We start from the raw sequence: 13,837 nt of genomic DNA, 5'->3' as shown, positions 1-13,837 counted from the left end.
CTAGTGAGTGCAGGGGTCAGGATCAGACAGCCCTGGTCACTGTAACTGAGAAGTGTTTCACCTGTGGATGATACGTGTAGGTAGAATCTCAGACTTAGCTGTGCCACATTCCTCCCCCTCTCCCAAACACACACCGCCCACATTCACACGTCGGGTAAGATACTGAACAGCAACTGGAGCAAGCGTGAGTCACCAGCTTCAGAAGAGGAGGGGAAAAGAGAAATCTGGAAGGTGAAATGTAAGGAGATTGCTGTAAGACAATTATAAGAATGCTTGCTGAGTTCATTAGTGTATTTTAGATTTGGTAGGCTGTCTTTTAAATAGAGCTTGTTGTTTTAAAAGTATATAAATTTCAAATGTCTAGTACACATATCAGAACTGAGTGTGTAATTTGAAGTGTCACATTTTGGATATTTTTGATAATTTTTCCACAGAAAAGATTTGGGGGGTGGGGAGCAAGAGTTATATTTAAGGGTTGTGTTTTAAAGCAAAGTGTATTCACTGTGTTGTTGCCCCAAAGACTATCAACAGTCAGCAATTTGTGAGCCTGTCTTGGCAATCAACAAGCACCCATGGTCCCTGGGGCTTTGTAAGGATGGGCTGCCCGGCCTTCCCTTCTGGCTGGTTCTGGCTGTGAACACAAGGTGATACAAAGAGACACAGTCGGGTTTTTAAAAAGAAAACAATAAAGTCGAGCTTTGACCAGGCGCAGAAGGAGAATGCAGGAGGGCAGTTAGTGTGTTTTGTTTAAGTCAAGCAAGTTGACTGTTGTGCTGAGGGGTAGCGTCATCACTATTTTGTATTATTACATGAAGACAAGTTGTACTGATTGAATAAAGTGAGTTTGATTGTAACAGTTGCTCTGTAAATTATAGCAGCTTCACGATTCGTATCTGGCCTTTTCTTACCAGGTGAGATGTGGAGAAATTTCTTTACTCAGAGGGTTGTGAATCTTTGGAATTCTCTACCCCAGAGGGCTGTGGATGCTGAGTCATTGAATATATTCAAGACTGAGATCGATAGATTTTTGGACTCTAAGGGAATCGAGAGATATGGGGATTGGGCTGAAAGGTGGAGTTGAGGTCGAAGATCAGCCATGATCTTATTGAATGGCGGAGCAGGCTTGAGGGGCTGTAGGGCCTACTCCCGCTCCTATTTCTTATGTTCTTATGGGCTTTCTCAGTTGTGCAGGGGCACATGCAAAAAACACACATATCCTGTTCAGATCACATGGGGGTACTATTGTTATATTCCTGGGTTACACTTTCGTAGAGATAGATATTGGGTAGTTCTCCAGCACGGGAGCGAGTGACACCACTGAATCCGAGAGTTTCTGCAGCAGACCTGAATTTGTAATGGGATGGATGTAATATAAAGCTGATTTGTGTTTCAGGCCAAAATAGAATCAGACCGTATAATTACATCTGTTGGAAAAAAGACCCCACAAGAGCTGGGAATCAAAGTTAAGAACCAATCTAGCGTGCTGTCCCTGGCTCATCGCAGAGACTTCAAGCAGCTGCTGCAAGGAATCACGGGAGAAGTACCACTCAGGCCCGTGGAACTAAGCATGAAGGAGTTTGCTGGCTTTCAGATAGCAATCCTAAACAAGGTAAATAATTGCTTCCATATACTAGGTTGAGTAAGAAATAAAATTAGCTTTTTGTATTGTTCTGGAGGCTCCATTGCCTCGTTAACAATGGAAAGTATTTTTATTAAAATTATATTTGGATTTCTTGCCAAGAAAATTCAATTTTAAAATGGCCTTGTCTTCAAAACTTAGGATGTTAAGCCTCAGACTTACAGGAATGCCTACGATATTCCTCGCCGTAGCCTGTTAGACCAACTAACTAGAATGAGATCAAATCTGCTGAAAACAACCCAGAAACTGATTCGTGGACAAGATGAAGGTAAGGAGAACCTTTAGAATGAGAGTGGGATAGCAGGTACTCTCTGTTTCACATGAGAGTGAGATGGCAGGTACTCTCTGTTTAGAATGAGAATGAGAGTGAGATGGCAGGTACTCTCTGTTTAGAATGAGAATGAGAGTGAGATGGCAGGTACTCTCTGTTTCACATGAGAGTGGGATGGCAGGTACTCTCTGTTTAGAATGAGAATGAGAGTGGGATGGCAGGTACTCTCTGTTTAGAATGAGAATGAGAGTGGGATGGCAGGTACTCTCTGTTTCACATGAGAGTGAGATGGCAGGTACTCTCTGTTTAGAATGAGAATGAGAGTGGGATGGCAGGTACTCTCTGTTTAGAATGAGAATGAGAGTGAGATGGCAGGTACTCTCTGTTTAGAATGAGAATGAGAGTGGGATGGCAGGTACTCTCTGTTTCACATGAGAGTGAGATGGCAGGTACTCTCTGTTTAGAATGAGAGTGAGAGTGAGATGGCAGGTACTCTCTGTTTAGAATGAGAGTGAGAGTGGGATGGCAGGTACTCTCTGTTTCACATGAGAGTGAGATGGCAGGTACTCTCTGTTTAGAATGAGAATGAGAGTGAGATGGCAGGTACTCTCTGTTTCGCACCTTGTTAACTGCAAAGGAGTCCTGTGATAGTCACAGTTGTGCTGGGGATGTGAAAAATATGAGGTCAGTCTTGTACAAATCCTGTGGATTGGACTATCTCAGGCTACACTTGGGACAAGCAGTTTGACAGCACAGAGGCAGTGGAGAGGTTGAGAGAGGTGGTGGTGAGGTAGAGCTGGATGTTTTTAGAGTGTGTGTGTGAAAGCTGATTCCATGGGGACGAGGGGAGGGCGATCAACTCACTCTCAGGAGGCGGGTTGGTCACTAAAATATTTCAAGGAGGCTGTGGGCCTCTATTTTTTCAGGTTTTATGATTTCAACCTCTGGGGGCCAGGATTCCCGGGCCTTCTCCTTCATGCCGTGAGAGGAGGCAGGAAGACCCAAAACTGCAGGTAAGTGAATTTATAGCATAGCTTGTGGGCCAGTAGGAGCAGGAGTGCTTCCCACAGGCCCAACAAGCCTACCTGTGCAGCGAAACCCCCCCCCAGTGACTGACTCCTGATTTCCCCCCCCCCAACCCCCGGTTACCTCGATGTCCCCGTGCCCATCCATGCAATCTAACACTTACCTGAAAACATCTTCTTCCTTGCTCAGCTCCCGTCCGATTCAGACCAGCCTGTCAATCAGACCAGCCTATCGGACGGGAAACTGAGAAAAAAATACAAAAGATGGCCTTATGTCAAAATCGTAAGGACGTCAGGGAAACCCGTACTTCCGGGTTTCCCGTCTGTGGATCGACCCCCTGCTCCTTTCCCGGCCCGGGGTTAAAATCTTGGCCCATGTCTTTGGATGATATCGCCAAGGGCTGGCATGTAGAGGAGGGGAGCCAATGTTAGATGCTTCTCTTCCCTGGGAAGCAAAGCCATTGCTGGAGATGCTCTGGCTGTGATGGGATAGATCAGAGTGGAGCCAGGGAAGGGCAGTCCCACTGAGCTGGACAGTGGAGGAGCATGGTGTGTTTGACCGTGTCAAAGGGCACAGAGAAATTGAGGAGGGAAAATGCACTACGGTTAGAGCAGCAGATGCTGTGATTTTTGAGCTGTTATTTTAATATTGCTACTGGAAGCTGGTCTGGAAATGTTCGATTCCACACTATTGTTTGTTTAATAAGCAGCCACTAACGGGATGGTTAACCTGTCTAATTTCGCCTAATAAAACAGTGACTGCTGCATTAATTTATTAGGGATGGGCAATAAATGCTGGCCTTGCTAGCGACGCCCGCATCCCATGATCGAATAATAAAAAAAAAATTCCACCCCCGATAAAGTCCCCCACAGGAGACTGGTCAAGAAGGTACGAGCCCATGGAATCCAGGGTGCCTTGGCACTTTGGATACAAAACTGGCTTAGTGGCAGAAGGCAGAGGGTGATGGTCGAAGGTTGTTTTTGTGACTGGAAGCCTGTGGCCAGTGGGGTACCACAGGGATCGGTGCTGGGTCCCTTGCTGTTTGTGGTCTACATTAACGACTTGGATATGAATGTAAAAGGTATGATCAGTAAGTTCGCTGATGATACAAAAATTGGTAGGGTGGTAAATAGCGAGGAGGATAGCCTCAGTCTGCAGGACGATATAGATGGGTTGGTCAGATGGGCGGAACAGTGGCAAATGGAATTTAACCCGGAAAAGTGCGAGGTGATGCACTTTGGAGGGACTAACAAGGCAAGGGAATACACAATGAATGGGAGGACCCTAGGCAAGACAGAGGGTCAGAGGGATCTTGGTGTGCAAGTTCACAGATCCCTGAAGGCGGCGGAACAGGTAGATAAGGTGGTAAAGAAGGCATATGGGATACTTGCCTTTATTAGCCGAGGCATAGAATATAAGAGCAAGGAGGTTATGATGGAGCTGTATAAAACACTGGTTAGGCCACAGCTAGAGTACTGTGTGCAGTTCTGGTCGCCACACTACAGGAAGGATGTGATCGCTTTGGAGAGGGTGCAGAGGAGATTCACCAGGATGTTACCAGGGCTGGAGCGCTTCAGCTATGAAGAGAGACTGGGAAGATTGGGTTTGTTTTCCTTGGAGCAGAGGAGGCTGAGGGGGGACATGATTGAGGTGTACAAAATTATGAGGGGCACAGATAGGATGGATACTAAGGAGCTTTTTCCCTTCGTTGAGGGTTCGATAACAAGGGGACATAGATTCAAGGTAAAAGGCGGGAGGTTTAGAGGGGATTTGAGAAAGAACTTTTTCACCCAGAGGGTGGTTGGAGTCTGGAACTCACTGCCTGAAAGGGTTGTGGAGGCAGGAACACTCACAACATTCAAGAAGCATTTGGATGAGCACTTGAAATGCCATAGCATACAAGGCTACGGACCAAATGCTGGAATATGGGATTAGAGTAGACAGGGCTGATGGCCGGCGCGGACACGATGGGCCGAAGGGCCTCTATCCGTGCTGTATAACTCTATGACTCTATGACCCTTGCCCACCCCATCACCATGAATTCTTCACAGGCAAAAGCAGATGGAGAATGGCTATGCTCATGACTGTTTTGACCTACGCAAGCTTGTTAGTTGATAGAAAATGCTGTAATGTGTTGTGCCACAGTCGGGGAGACTATGGGATTTGTTCCTGTGACTGCCCACTCATTTTCCTTCAGCTCTAACCAGCTGCGGTATCCCTCCTTTTCTCTCTTTTCAACAGGGCTTAATTCCAGTTGATAGTACAAAAAAAGGGAGAGATTAGCGAAAGTAAACATGGGTTCCTTAGAGGCTGCGACAGGAGAAATAACGGGGAATAAGGAAATGGCAGAGATGTTAAACAAATATTTTGCATCTGTCTTCACAGTAGAAGACACAAAAAACATACCAGAAATAGTGGGGAACCAAGGGCCTAATGAGAGTGAGGAACTTAAAGCAATTAAGATTAGTAAAGAAAAAGTACTGGAGAAATTAATGGGACTAAAATCCGACAAATCCCCTGGACCTGATGGTCTACATCCGAGGGTTTTTAAAAGAGGCGGCTGCAGAGATAGTGGATGCATTGGTTATGATCTTCCAGAATTCCCTAGATTCTAGAACAGTCTCTGTGGATTGGAAAGTAGCAAATGTAACATTGCTATTCAATAAAGGAGGGAGAGAGAAAACAGGGAACTACAGGCCAGCTTACTTGACATCAGGAGTAGGGAAAATGCTGGAATCTTATTATTAAGGACGTAGAAACAGGACACTTAGAAAATCATAATATGATTAGGCAGAGTCAGCATGGTTTTATGAAAAGGAAATCATGTTTGACAAATTTATTAGAGTTTTTTGAGGGTGTAACTAGCAGGGTAGATAAAGGGGAACCAGTGGATATAGTATATTTGGATTTTCAAAAGGCATTTGGTAAGGTGCCACACAAAAGGTTGTTACAAAAACTAGGGCTCATGGGGTTGGGGGTAATATATTAGCATGGATAGAGGATTGGTTAACGGACAGAAAACAGAGAGTAGGGATAAACGGGTCATTCTCAGGTTGGCAGGCTGTAACGAGTGGGGTGTCGCAAGGATCAGTGCTTGGGCCTCAGCTATTTACAATCTATATTAATGACTTAGATGAAGGGACCGAATGAAATGTATCCATATTTGCTGACGATACAAAGCCAGGTGGGAAAGTAAGCTGTGAGGAGGACACAAAGAGTCTGCAAAGGGATATGGACAGGTTAAGTGAGTGGACAAGAAGGTGGTAGATGGAGTATAATGTGGGGAAATGTGAAATTATCCACTTTGGTAGGAAGAATAGAAAAACAGAATTTTTTTAAAAGGTGAGAGACCAAGAAATGTTGGTATTCAGAGGGATTTGGGTGTCCTTGTACACGAATCAGAGAAAGTTAACTTGCAGGTACAGCAAGCAATAAGGAAGGCAAATGGTATGTTAGCCTTTATTGCAAGGCAGTTGGAGTATAAGAGTAAGGAGGTAATGTTGCAATTATATAGGGCTCTGGTGAGACCACACGTGGAGTACTGTGTACAGTTTTGGTCTCCTTACTTAAGGAAGGATATACTTGCCTTAGAGGCGGTACAATGAAGGTTCACTAGATTAATTCCTGGAAAGGGTTGTCCTATGAGGAGAGATTGAGTAGAATGAGCCTATACTCTCTGGAGTTTGGAAGAATGAGAGGTGATCTCATTGAAACATATAAAATTCTTAGAGGGCTTGACAGGGTAGATGTTGAGAGGCTGTTTCCCCCGGCTGGAGAGTCTAGAACTCGGGGTCAGTCTCAGGATAAGGGGTCGGCCATTTAGGACTGAGCTGAGGAAAAATCCTCTTCTCTCGAGGGTTGTGAACCCCAGAGGGCCGTGGACGCTCAGTCACTGAGTATATTCAAGGCTGAGATCGATAGATTTTTGGACTCTCGGGGAATCAAGGGATATGGAGATCAGTTGGGAAAGTGGAGTTGAGGTCAAAGATCAGCCATGATCTGATGGAGCAGGCTCGAGGGGCTGTGTGGCCTACTCCTGCTCCTATTTGTTATGTTCTTATATTACATTACAGTCTACTGCTGATCATTCAAAGCTGGTTTTTGCATTAAACAGTTTGAATTTCCAATAATTTTAAATTGAGTAATGTATGTAACACTGCAAAGTGGGAATTTAATGCTTAAAAAATTGAATTATCAGATCATTTGAATGAGTGACTTTGAATTAAGAGAGGAGTGTATAGTGGAGCAGCGACTGATGTTATGGATCAGATTGTGGCTGTATCCAGTGACTTGTCACTAGATAAACAGCGTTCCGAGCTGTAAGTAGCACTGCAGCTATCAATCAAACTGATAAAATGAGTGTGTATTAGTCAACCAATCGAGAAACTAATTAAATAGCTGGCAAGATTTTGAGAGCCCCTCAACATCCATTTCATCGCGTTCCAGCCTAAGTCAAAGAAGACAGAAAGCCTCACATTCGTGTCGCGTCTGAACACATCTCCAGGCACTTTACACACAATGAATTACCTCCAACATACAATGAGTATTACATCAGCAAAAGTCACGTGGGGAACTGTGAGCTCACAGTTTGTGTTCCTGAGCATAGGGAGGGAGGTACTGTCAGTCCTTTATACATACGGCAACCTCTGACATAGGACTTGGCTTAAAATCTAAACATGTAATTGGTCTGCTCTGACGTCAGATTCACTTTCTTTTTAAATTGCACGGTGGAAGCATTAACACAGTCTTAGGAATCATGAATAAATATGTACTGTTCCAAAAATCTGCAAATGCAAAGGACAGAAATGCATGTCTCAAAAGTGTGGGAGTTCTGACTAAGAACAGCTGTAATTTACTTTGTCAAATACATATCCACACAAAATATATTATCTAACTCTGCATAATGAGCCAGCAATAGAGCTGCATTTCCTGCCCCTCGGGCCGCATGCTTTTTGATTGACTCAAACTCCATATTCGTATTACAAACTAAAACTCAGTAACTGTGGGGAGGGAAGCAGAAACATAACTAATGTGTTCAGTGCTGCAGTCTGAGCATGTGCAGCTGTCCAGAACTTCCAACCGTGCATCAGTGTACAGATTGAAATGGCCTTTCCTCATCTGGCAGCATTTCACGTTATTTCATAGAATCATAGAAGTTTACAACATGGAAACAGGCCCTTCGGCCCAACATGTCCATGTCGCCCAGTTTGTACCACTAAGCTAGTCCCAATTGCCTGCACTTGGCCCATATCCCTCTATACCCATCTTACCCATGTAACTGTCCAAATGCTTTTTAAAAGACAAAATTGTACCCGCCTCCACTACTGCCTATGGCAGCTCGTTCCAGACACTCACCACCCTTTGAGTGAAAAAATTGCCCCTCTGGACCCTTTTGTATCTCTCCCCTCTCACCTTAAATCTATGCCCCCTCGTTATAGACTCCCCTACCTTTGGGAAAAGATTTTGACTATCTACCTTATCTATGCCCCTCATTATTTCATAGACTTCTATAAGATCACCCCTAAACCTCCTACTCTCCAGGGAAAAAAGTCTCAGTCTATCCAACCTCTCCCTATAAGTCAAACCATCAAGTCCTGGTAGCATCCTAGTAAATCTTTTCTGCACTCTTTCTAGTTTAATAATGTCCTTTCTATAATAGGGTGACCAGAACTGTACACAGTATTCCAAGTGTGGCCTAACTAATGTCTTGTACAACTTCAACAAGACATCCCAACTCCTGTATTCAATGTTCTGACCAATGAAACCAAGCATGCTGAATGCCTTCTTCACCACCCTATCCACCTGTGACTCCACTTTCAAGGAGCTATGAACCTGTACTCCTAGATCTCTTTGTTCTATAACTCTCCCCAACGCCCTACCATTAACGGAGTAGGTCCTGGCCCGATTCGATCTACCAAAATGCATCACCTCACGTTTATCTAAATTAAACTCCATCTGCCATTCATCGGCCCACTGGCCCAATTTATCAAGATCCCGTTGCAATCCGAGATAACCTTCTTCACTGTCCACAATGCCACCAATCTTGGTGTCATCTGCCTCCTAAATTCTCATCCAAATCATTAATATAAATAACAAATAACAGCAGACCCAGCACCGATCCCTGAGGCACACCGCTGGTCACAGGCCTCCAGTTTGAAAAACAACCCTCGACAACCACCCTCTGTCTTCTGTCGTCAAGCCAATTTTGTATCCAATTGGCTACCTCACCTTGGATCCCGTGAGATTTAACCTTATGTAACAACCTACCATGCGGTACCTTGTCAAAGGCTTTGCTAAAGTCCATGTAGACCACGTCTACTGCACAGCCCTCATCTATCTTCTTGGTTACCCCTTCAAAAAACTCAATCAAATTCGTGAGACATGATTTTCCTCTCATAAAACCATGTTGACTGTTCCTAATCAGTCCCTGCCTCTCCAAATGCCTGTAGATCCTGTCTCTCAGAATACCCTCTAACAACTTACCCACTACAGATGTCAGGCTCACCGGTCTGTAGTTCCCAGGCTTTTCCCTGCCTCCCTTCTTAAACAAAGGCACAACATTTGCTACCCTTCAGGCACCTCACCTGTAGCTGTCGATGATTCAAATATCTCTGCTAGGGGACCCGCAATTTCCTCCCTAACCTCCCATAACGTCCTGGGATATTTCAAAACACGCTGGAGAATTAATTTTTAAAGCCATTTTTGGATAAAGTTCCACATTTATCGAGAGCTTCATGTTCACATGGAGAAAGACCAAGGATGGTTTTGACTTTGTACGATGGTGTAAAACGGGTGATAGCGAGTCGACAACCTTCAATCATAGAATCATAGAAGTTACAACATGGAAACAGGCCCTTCGGCCCAACATGTCCATGTCGCCCAGTTTATACCACTAAGCTAGTCCCAATTTCCTGCACTTGGCCCATATCCCTCTATACCCATCTTACCCATGTAACTGTCCAAATGCTTTTTAAAAGACAAAATTGTACCCGCCTCCACTACTGCCTATGGCAGCTCGTTCCAGACACTCACCACCCTTTGAGTGAAAAAATTGCCCCTCTGGACCCTTTTGTATCTCTCCCCTCTCACCTTAAATCTATGCCCCCTCGTTATAGACTCCCCTACCTTTGGGAAAAGATTTTGACTATCTACCTTATCTATGTCCCTCATTATTTTATAGACTTCTATAAGATCACCCCTTAACCTCCTACTCTCCAGGGAAAAAAGTCCCAGTCTGTCTAACCTCTCCCTGTAAGTCAAACCATCAAGTCCCGGTAGCATCCTAGTAAATCTTTTCTGCACTCTTTCTAGTTTAATAATATCCTTTCTATAATAGGGTGACCAGAACTGTACACAGTACTCCAAGTGTGGCCTCACCAATGTCCTGTACAACTTCAACAAGACATCCCAACTCCTGCATTCAATGTTCTGACCAATGAAACCAAGCATGCTGAATGCCTTCTTCACCACCCTATCCACCTGTGACTCCACTTTCAAGGAGCTATGAACCTGTACTCCTAGATCCCTTTGTTCTATAACTCTCCCCAATGCCCTACCATTAACGGAGTAGGTCCTGGCCCGATTCGATCTACCAAAAGGCATCACCTCACATTTATCTAAATTAAACTCCATCTGCCATTCATCGGCCCACTGGCCCAATTTATCAAGATCCCGTTGCAATCCTAGATAACCTTCTTCACTGCCCACAATGCCACCAATCTTGGTGTCATCTGCAAACTTACTAACCATGCCTCCTAAATTCTCATCCAAATCATTAATATAAATAACAAATGGAAATATAAAGGAGCTGCAGCCTCATGATCACATGTTTCACAGCAGCGCACAAGGTCAAAATTACCCCCCGAGGGTGATCACAACAACTTTATTTTGTTTATACTGAGAAACTTGAAACAATTATTGTTTACAGCAATTTTTAATGTTTCCTGGTACAAATGTTAAAGCGTGTCTTTGTTCAGACTATAGCAGTATTTGAGTTTGGTTTTCCAAATGATTTGAAAACAAGCTGGAAAATGAATTTAAGGAGGACTTTTGAATAAAATTTTCACATGAAAATTATTAAGAACTTTTTTTTAACGTCAGAAATCATCCAGCTCAGAGAGACAAAGCACCTGACTTTCTTTTGTTTATACCGAGAATTCAAAAACAGTAATTGGTTATGGAGCAGGTTAATTTTGTAGCTCTGCTATCTGTTCTCCAGATAGTGGTGAAGAGAAACATTCATTATTTTCCTGGAACTAATCGAGAAACACTTGCATCATTGCCTCAGCAGAATTGTTACAAACTTCTTTCTAAATTCTTACAAATTTCTGTCTCCATTCTTTCACTGGAGAAATGCATCCTCTGCCACTCCACACTCTAGCAACCCACTCACTGCCGACCCCACCCCTCCGCAAAAGTATAACTCTCCATGAGCAATAGCATTTACTGAGAATTTAATTGGGGATTCTGCCAATCGGCCACTGTAAACGGGGTTTCCGCTGAGGTTAAGGCAGCTGATTTGGAGAGAGCCCCCCCACCCCGGTGAGGAAATTCACCCATTGTGTCTATCATGGGCCTGTATCCATCACATTGACAAACGTGCAAAATTCTTAGTCACAAAACAAAACGAAAGCCAGTTTAATCTCAGGTTTTAGCAGATCCTGGGGTCAATTAATCAGCTTCTACATCACTCGAGCTGGGCACAATATTTACACTTCAGTGTTAAAGGGACACAGCAAGTTGTACACAGCCACAGTCCAGCAGCAGGATAATTTGGTGTGTTTTATTCAACATAATGCTGCAGTCCTAATAAAACGCTTATATCCTGAGAATGAATAAAGCAAAATTAATCAGATGGTTGTTTTACTGTGTTCATTCTAAGGTGTTTATCAGTACAACCACCAGACATGCATAACAGCAATATTATTAATGCTATACAAGTTGCTATGCAGCTAACGCCAGCTTTCTTTTCATTTCATTACAGATTATCTGCACAGCATTCCTGTGGCACAGATGGGTAACTATCAAGAATACCTGAAACTCATGCCTTCTCCTCTTCGTGAGATTGACCCAGACCAACCCAAACGGCTCCACACATTCGGCAATCCTTTCAAGCAGGACAAGAAGGTGGGCAGCTAGAAACATTTAGGAAAACAGACCACTGTCAATTTCTTTGAGTTTATATCAGTGTTTAGACGATGCAGATTTTGAGCATCGTGCAAGGGGCAAGATCTTTAGCTTTGAAGCTTCAGGTCATCTGATCGGATTTGAAACAAAAGTGCTTGGATCCCCGACAGCGTTTAAGTTTGAGTTGAGACTGAACAAAGTATCTGGATGAGTAATGACGAACATGGACTGCCATTGCAGGGCTGTGATACAGTCTGGAGTGAGAGGGTCCTGCTAAACATAAACTGTTTGCATATTTGCCTCAGCTGCTTGGGGCTGGCAGCAGCATTTTGGCATCATGTCAGGGACGACTTGCACCTGCACTGCACCTGTAGTGTCACAAACAGCTCAGCACTCCCCATAAAGGGGAGGGGGGGAGGTCGCAGCTGAGCATTAGAGTATTAGACACGGTGACCAAAAGCATGGTCAGAGACGTGGGTCATAAGTAGGCTTTTGAAGTTGGGGATTGAGTGGAGCGAGGGGGAGGGTTTTGAGAAAGAAAATTCCCAAGAGTGGGGCGAGGTGACTCAAGGCCGTATCACAGAACGGGGCAGGGGGGGCACAGTACACAGGATTGGAAGGGGAGAGGGTGCAAGTGAGGACTCCAGGCTGATGTGTTTGAATTTTATATTTAAAACAGGCACACTCCATATCTCTGCACTTGATGTTTTCGTGCTCTAATGTTCGCTGAGCTGCTGCGCATAAACCATTGATCTGTTCTAATCTCCTGATGGAGATTTCATTACCTTTGGCCGTGCATAATTTGTGTGTGTTTTGTTTGCTTTTTACAATCAGGGTATGATGATCGATGAGGCGGATGAATTTGTAGCGGGACCACAGAACAAGGTGAAACGGCCGGGAGAACCCAACACACCAGGATCACTGAAGAGAAGACGCAGCATGTCACCGTTACTGCGGCGACCTCAAACACCACCGATAATCAATCACATTGGAGGAAAAGGGCCACCTTCAACTCCAGGAGCCCAACCGCAGCCCAACCTTGTAAAGCCTGTCGCAGTACACACAGGTACGCCCATCATTGCAAAGCATGACTCGGCCATGTTTTCTGTGATTGTGGTATATCACAAGGTTTGCCAGTCTTGGTTGAAGCCAGCTATTGTCTAATGAATTGTCTAATGTTGGAAATTCTGAGTGAAAATTCTGGGTTCCGCCAGGACCACTCGGCTCCAGACCTCATTACAGCCTTGGTCCAAACATGGACAAAAGAGCTGAATTCCAGAGGTGAGGTGAGAGTGACTGCCCTTGACATCAAGGCAGCATTTGACCGAGTGTGGCACCAAGGAGCCCTAGTAAAATTGAAGTCAATGGGAATCAGGGGGAAAACTCTCCAGTGGCTGGAGTCATACCTAGCACAAAGGAAGATAGTAGTGGTTGTTGGAGGCCAATCATCTCAGCCCCAGGACATTGCTGCAGGAGTTCCTCAGGGCAGTGTCCTAGGCCCAACCATCTTCAGCTGCTTCATCAATGACCTTCCCTCCATCATAAGGTCAGAAATGGGGATGTTCGCTGATGATTGCACAGTGTTCAGTTCCATTCGCAACCCCTCAGATAATGAAGCAGTCCGTGCCCGCATGCAGCAAGACCTGGACAACATCCAGGCTTGGGCTGATAAGTGGCAAGTAACATTCGCGCCAGACAAGTGCCAGGCAATGACCATCTCCAACAAGAGAGTGTCTAACCACCTCCCCTTGACATTCAACGGCATTACCATCGCC

The 13,837-nt window shown here is 44.6% G+C and overlaps 1 protein-coding gene across 3 annotated transcripts in view; it reads left to right on the top strand.

Moving 5' to 3' along the window:
• Positions 1-13,837, top strand: part of ints6l (integrator complex subunit 6 like) — a 180,692-nt gene that overhangs the window by 159,042 nt on the left and 7,813 nt on the right. For all 3 annotated transcript variants that reach the window (XM_067997343.1, XM_067997342.1, XM_067997341.1), the window contains 4 exons: positions 1,394-1,609; positions 1,781-1,907; positions 11,920-12,062; positions 12,897-13,128. In XM_067997343.1, the coding sequence (XP_067853444.1) occupies positions 1,394-1,609; positions 1,781-1,907; positions 11,920-12,062; positions 12,897-13,128 (718 nt within the window). The remainder of the gene's footprint in view (positions 1-1,393; positions 1,610-1,780; positions 1,908-11,919; positions 12,063-12,896; positions 13,129-13,837) is intronic.

The sequence above is a fragment of the Heptranchias perlo genome, chromosome 15, assembly GCF_035084215.1.
Source record: "Heptranchias perlo isolate sHepPer1 chromosome 15, sHepPer1.hap1, whole genome shotgun sequence".
In the NCBI taxonomy this organism is placed as follows: domain Eukaryota; kingdom Metazoa; phylum Chordata; class Chondrichthyes; order Hexanchiformes; family Hexanchidae; genus Heptranchias; species Heptranchias perlo.
Note: the sequence above shows the minus strand (reverse complement) of the source record. Positions and strands in the feature narration are given on the sequence as shown.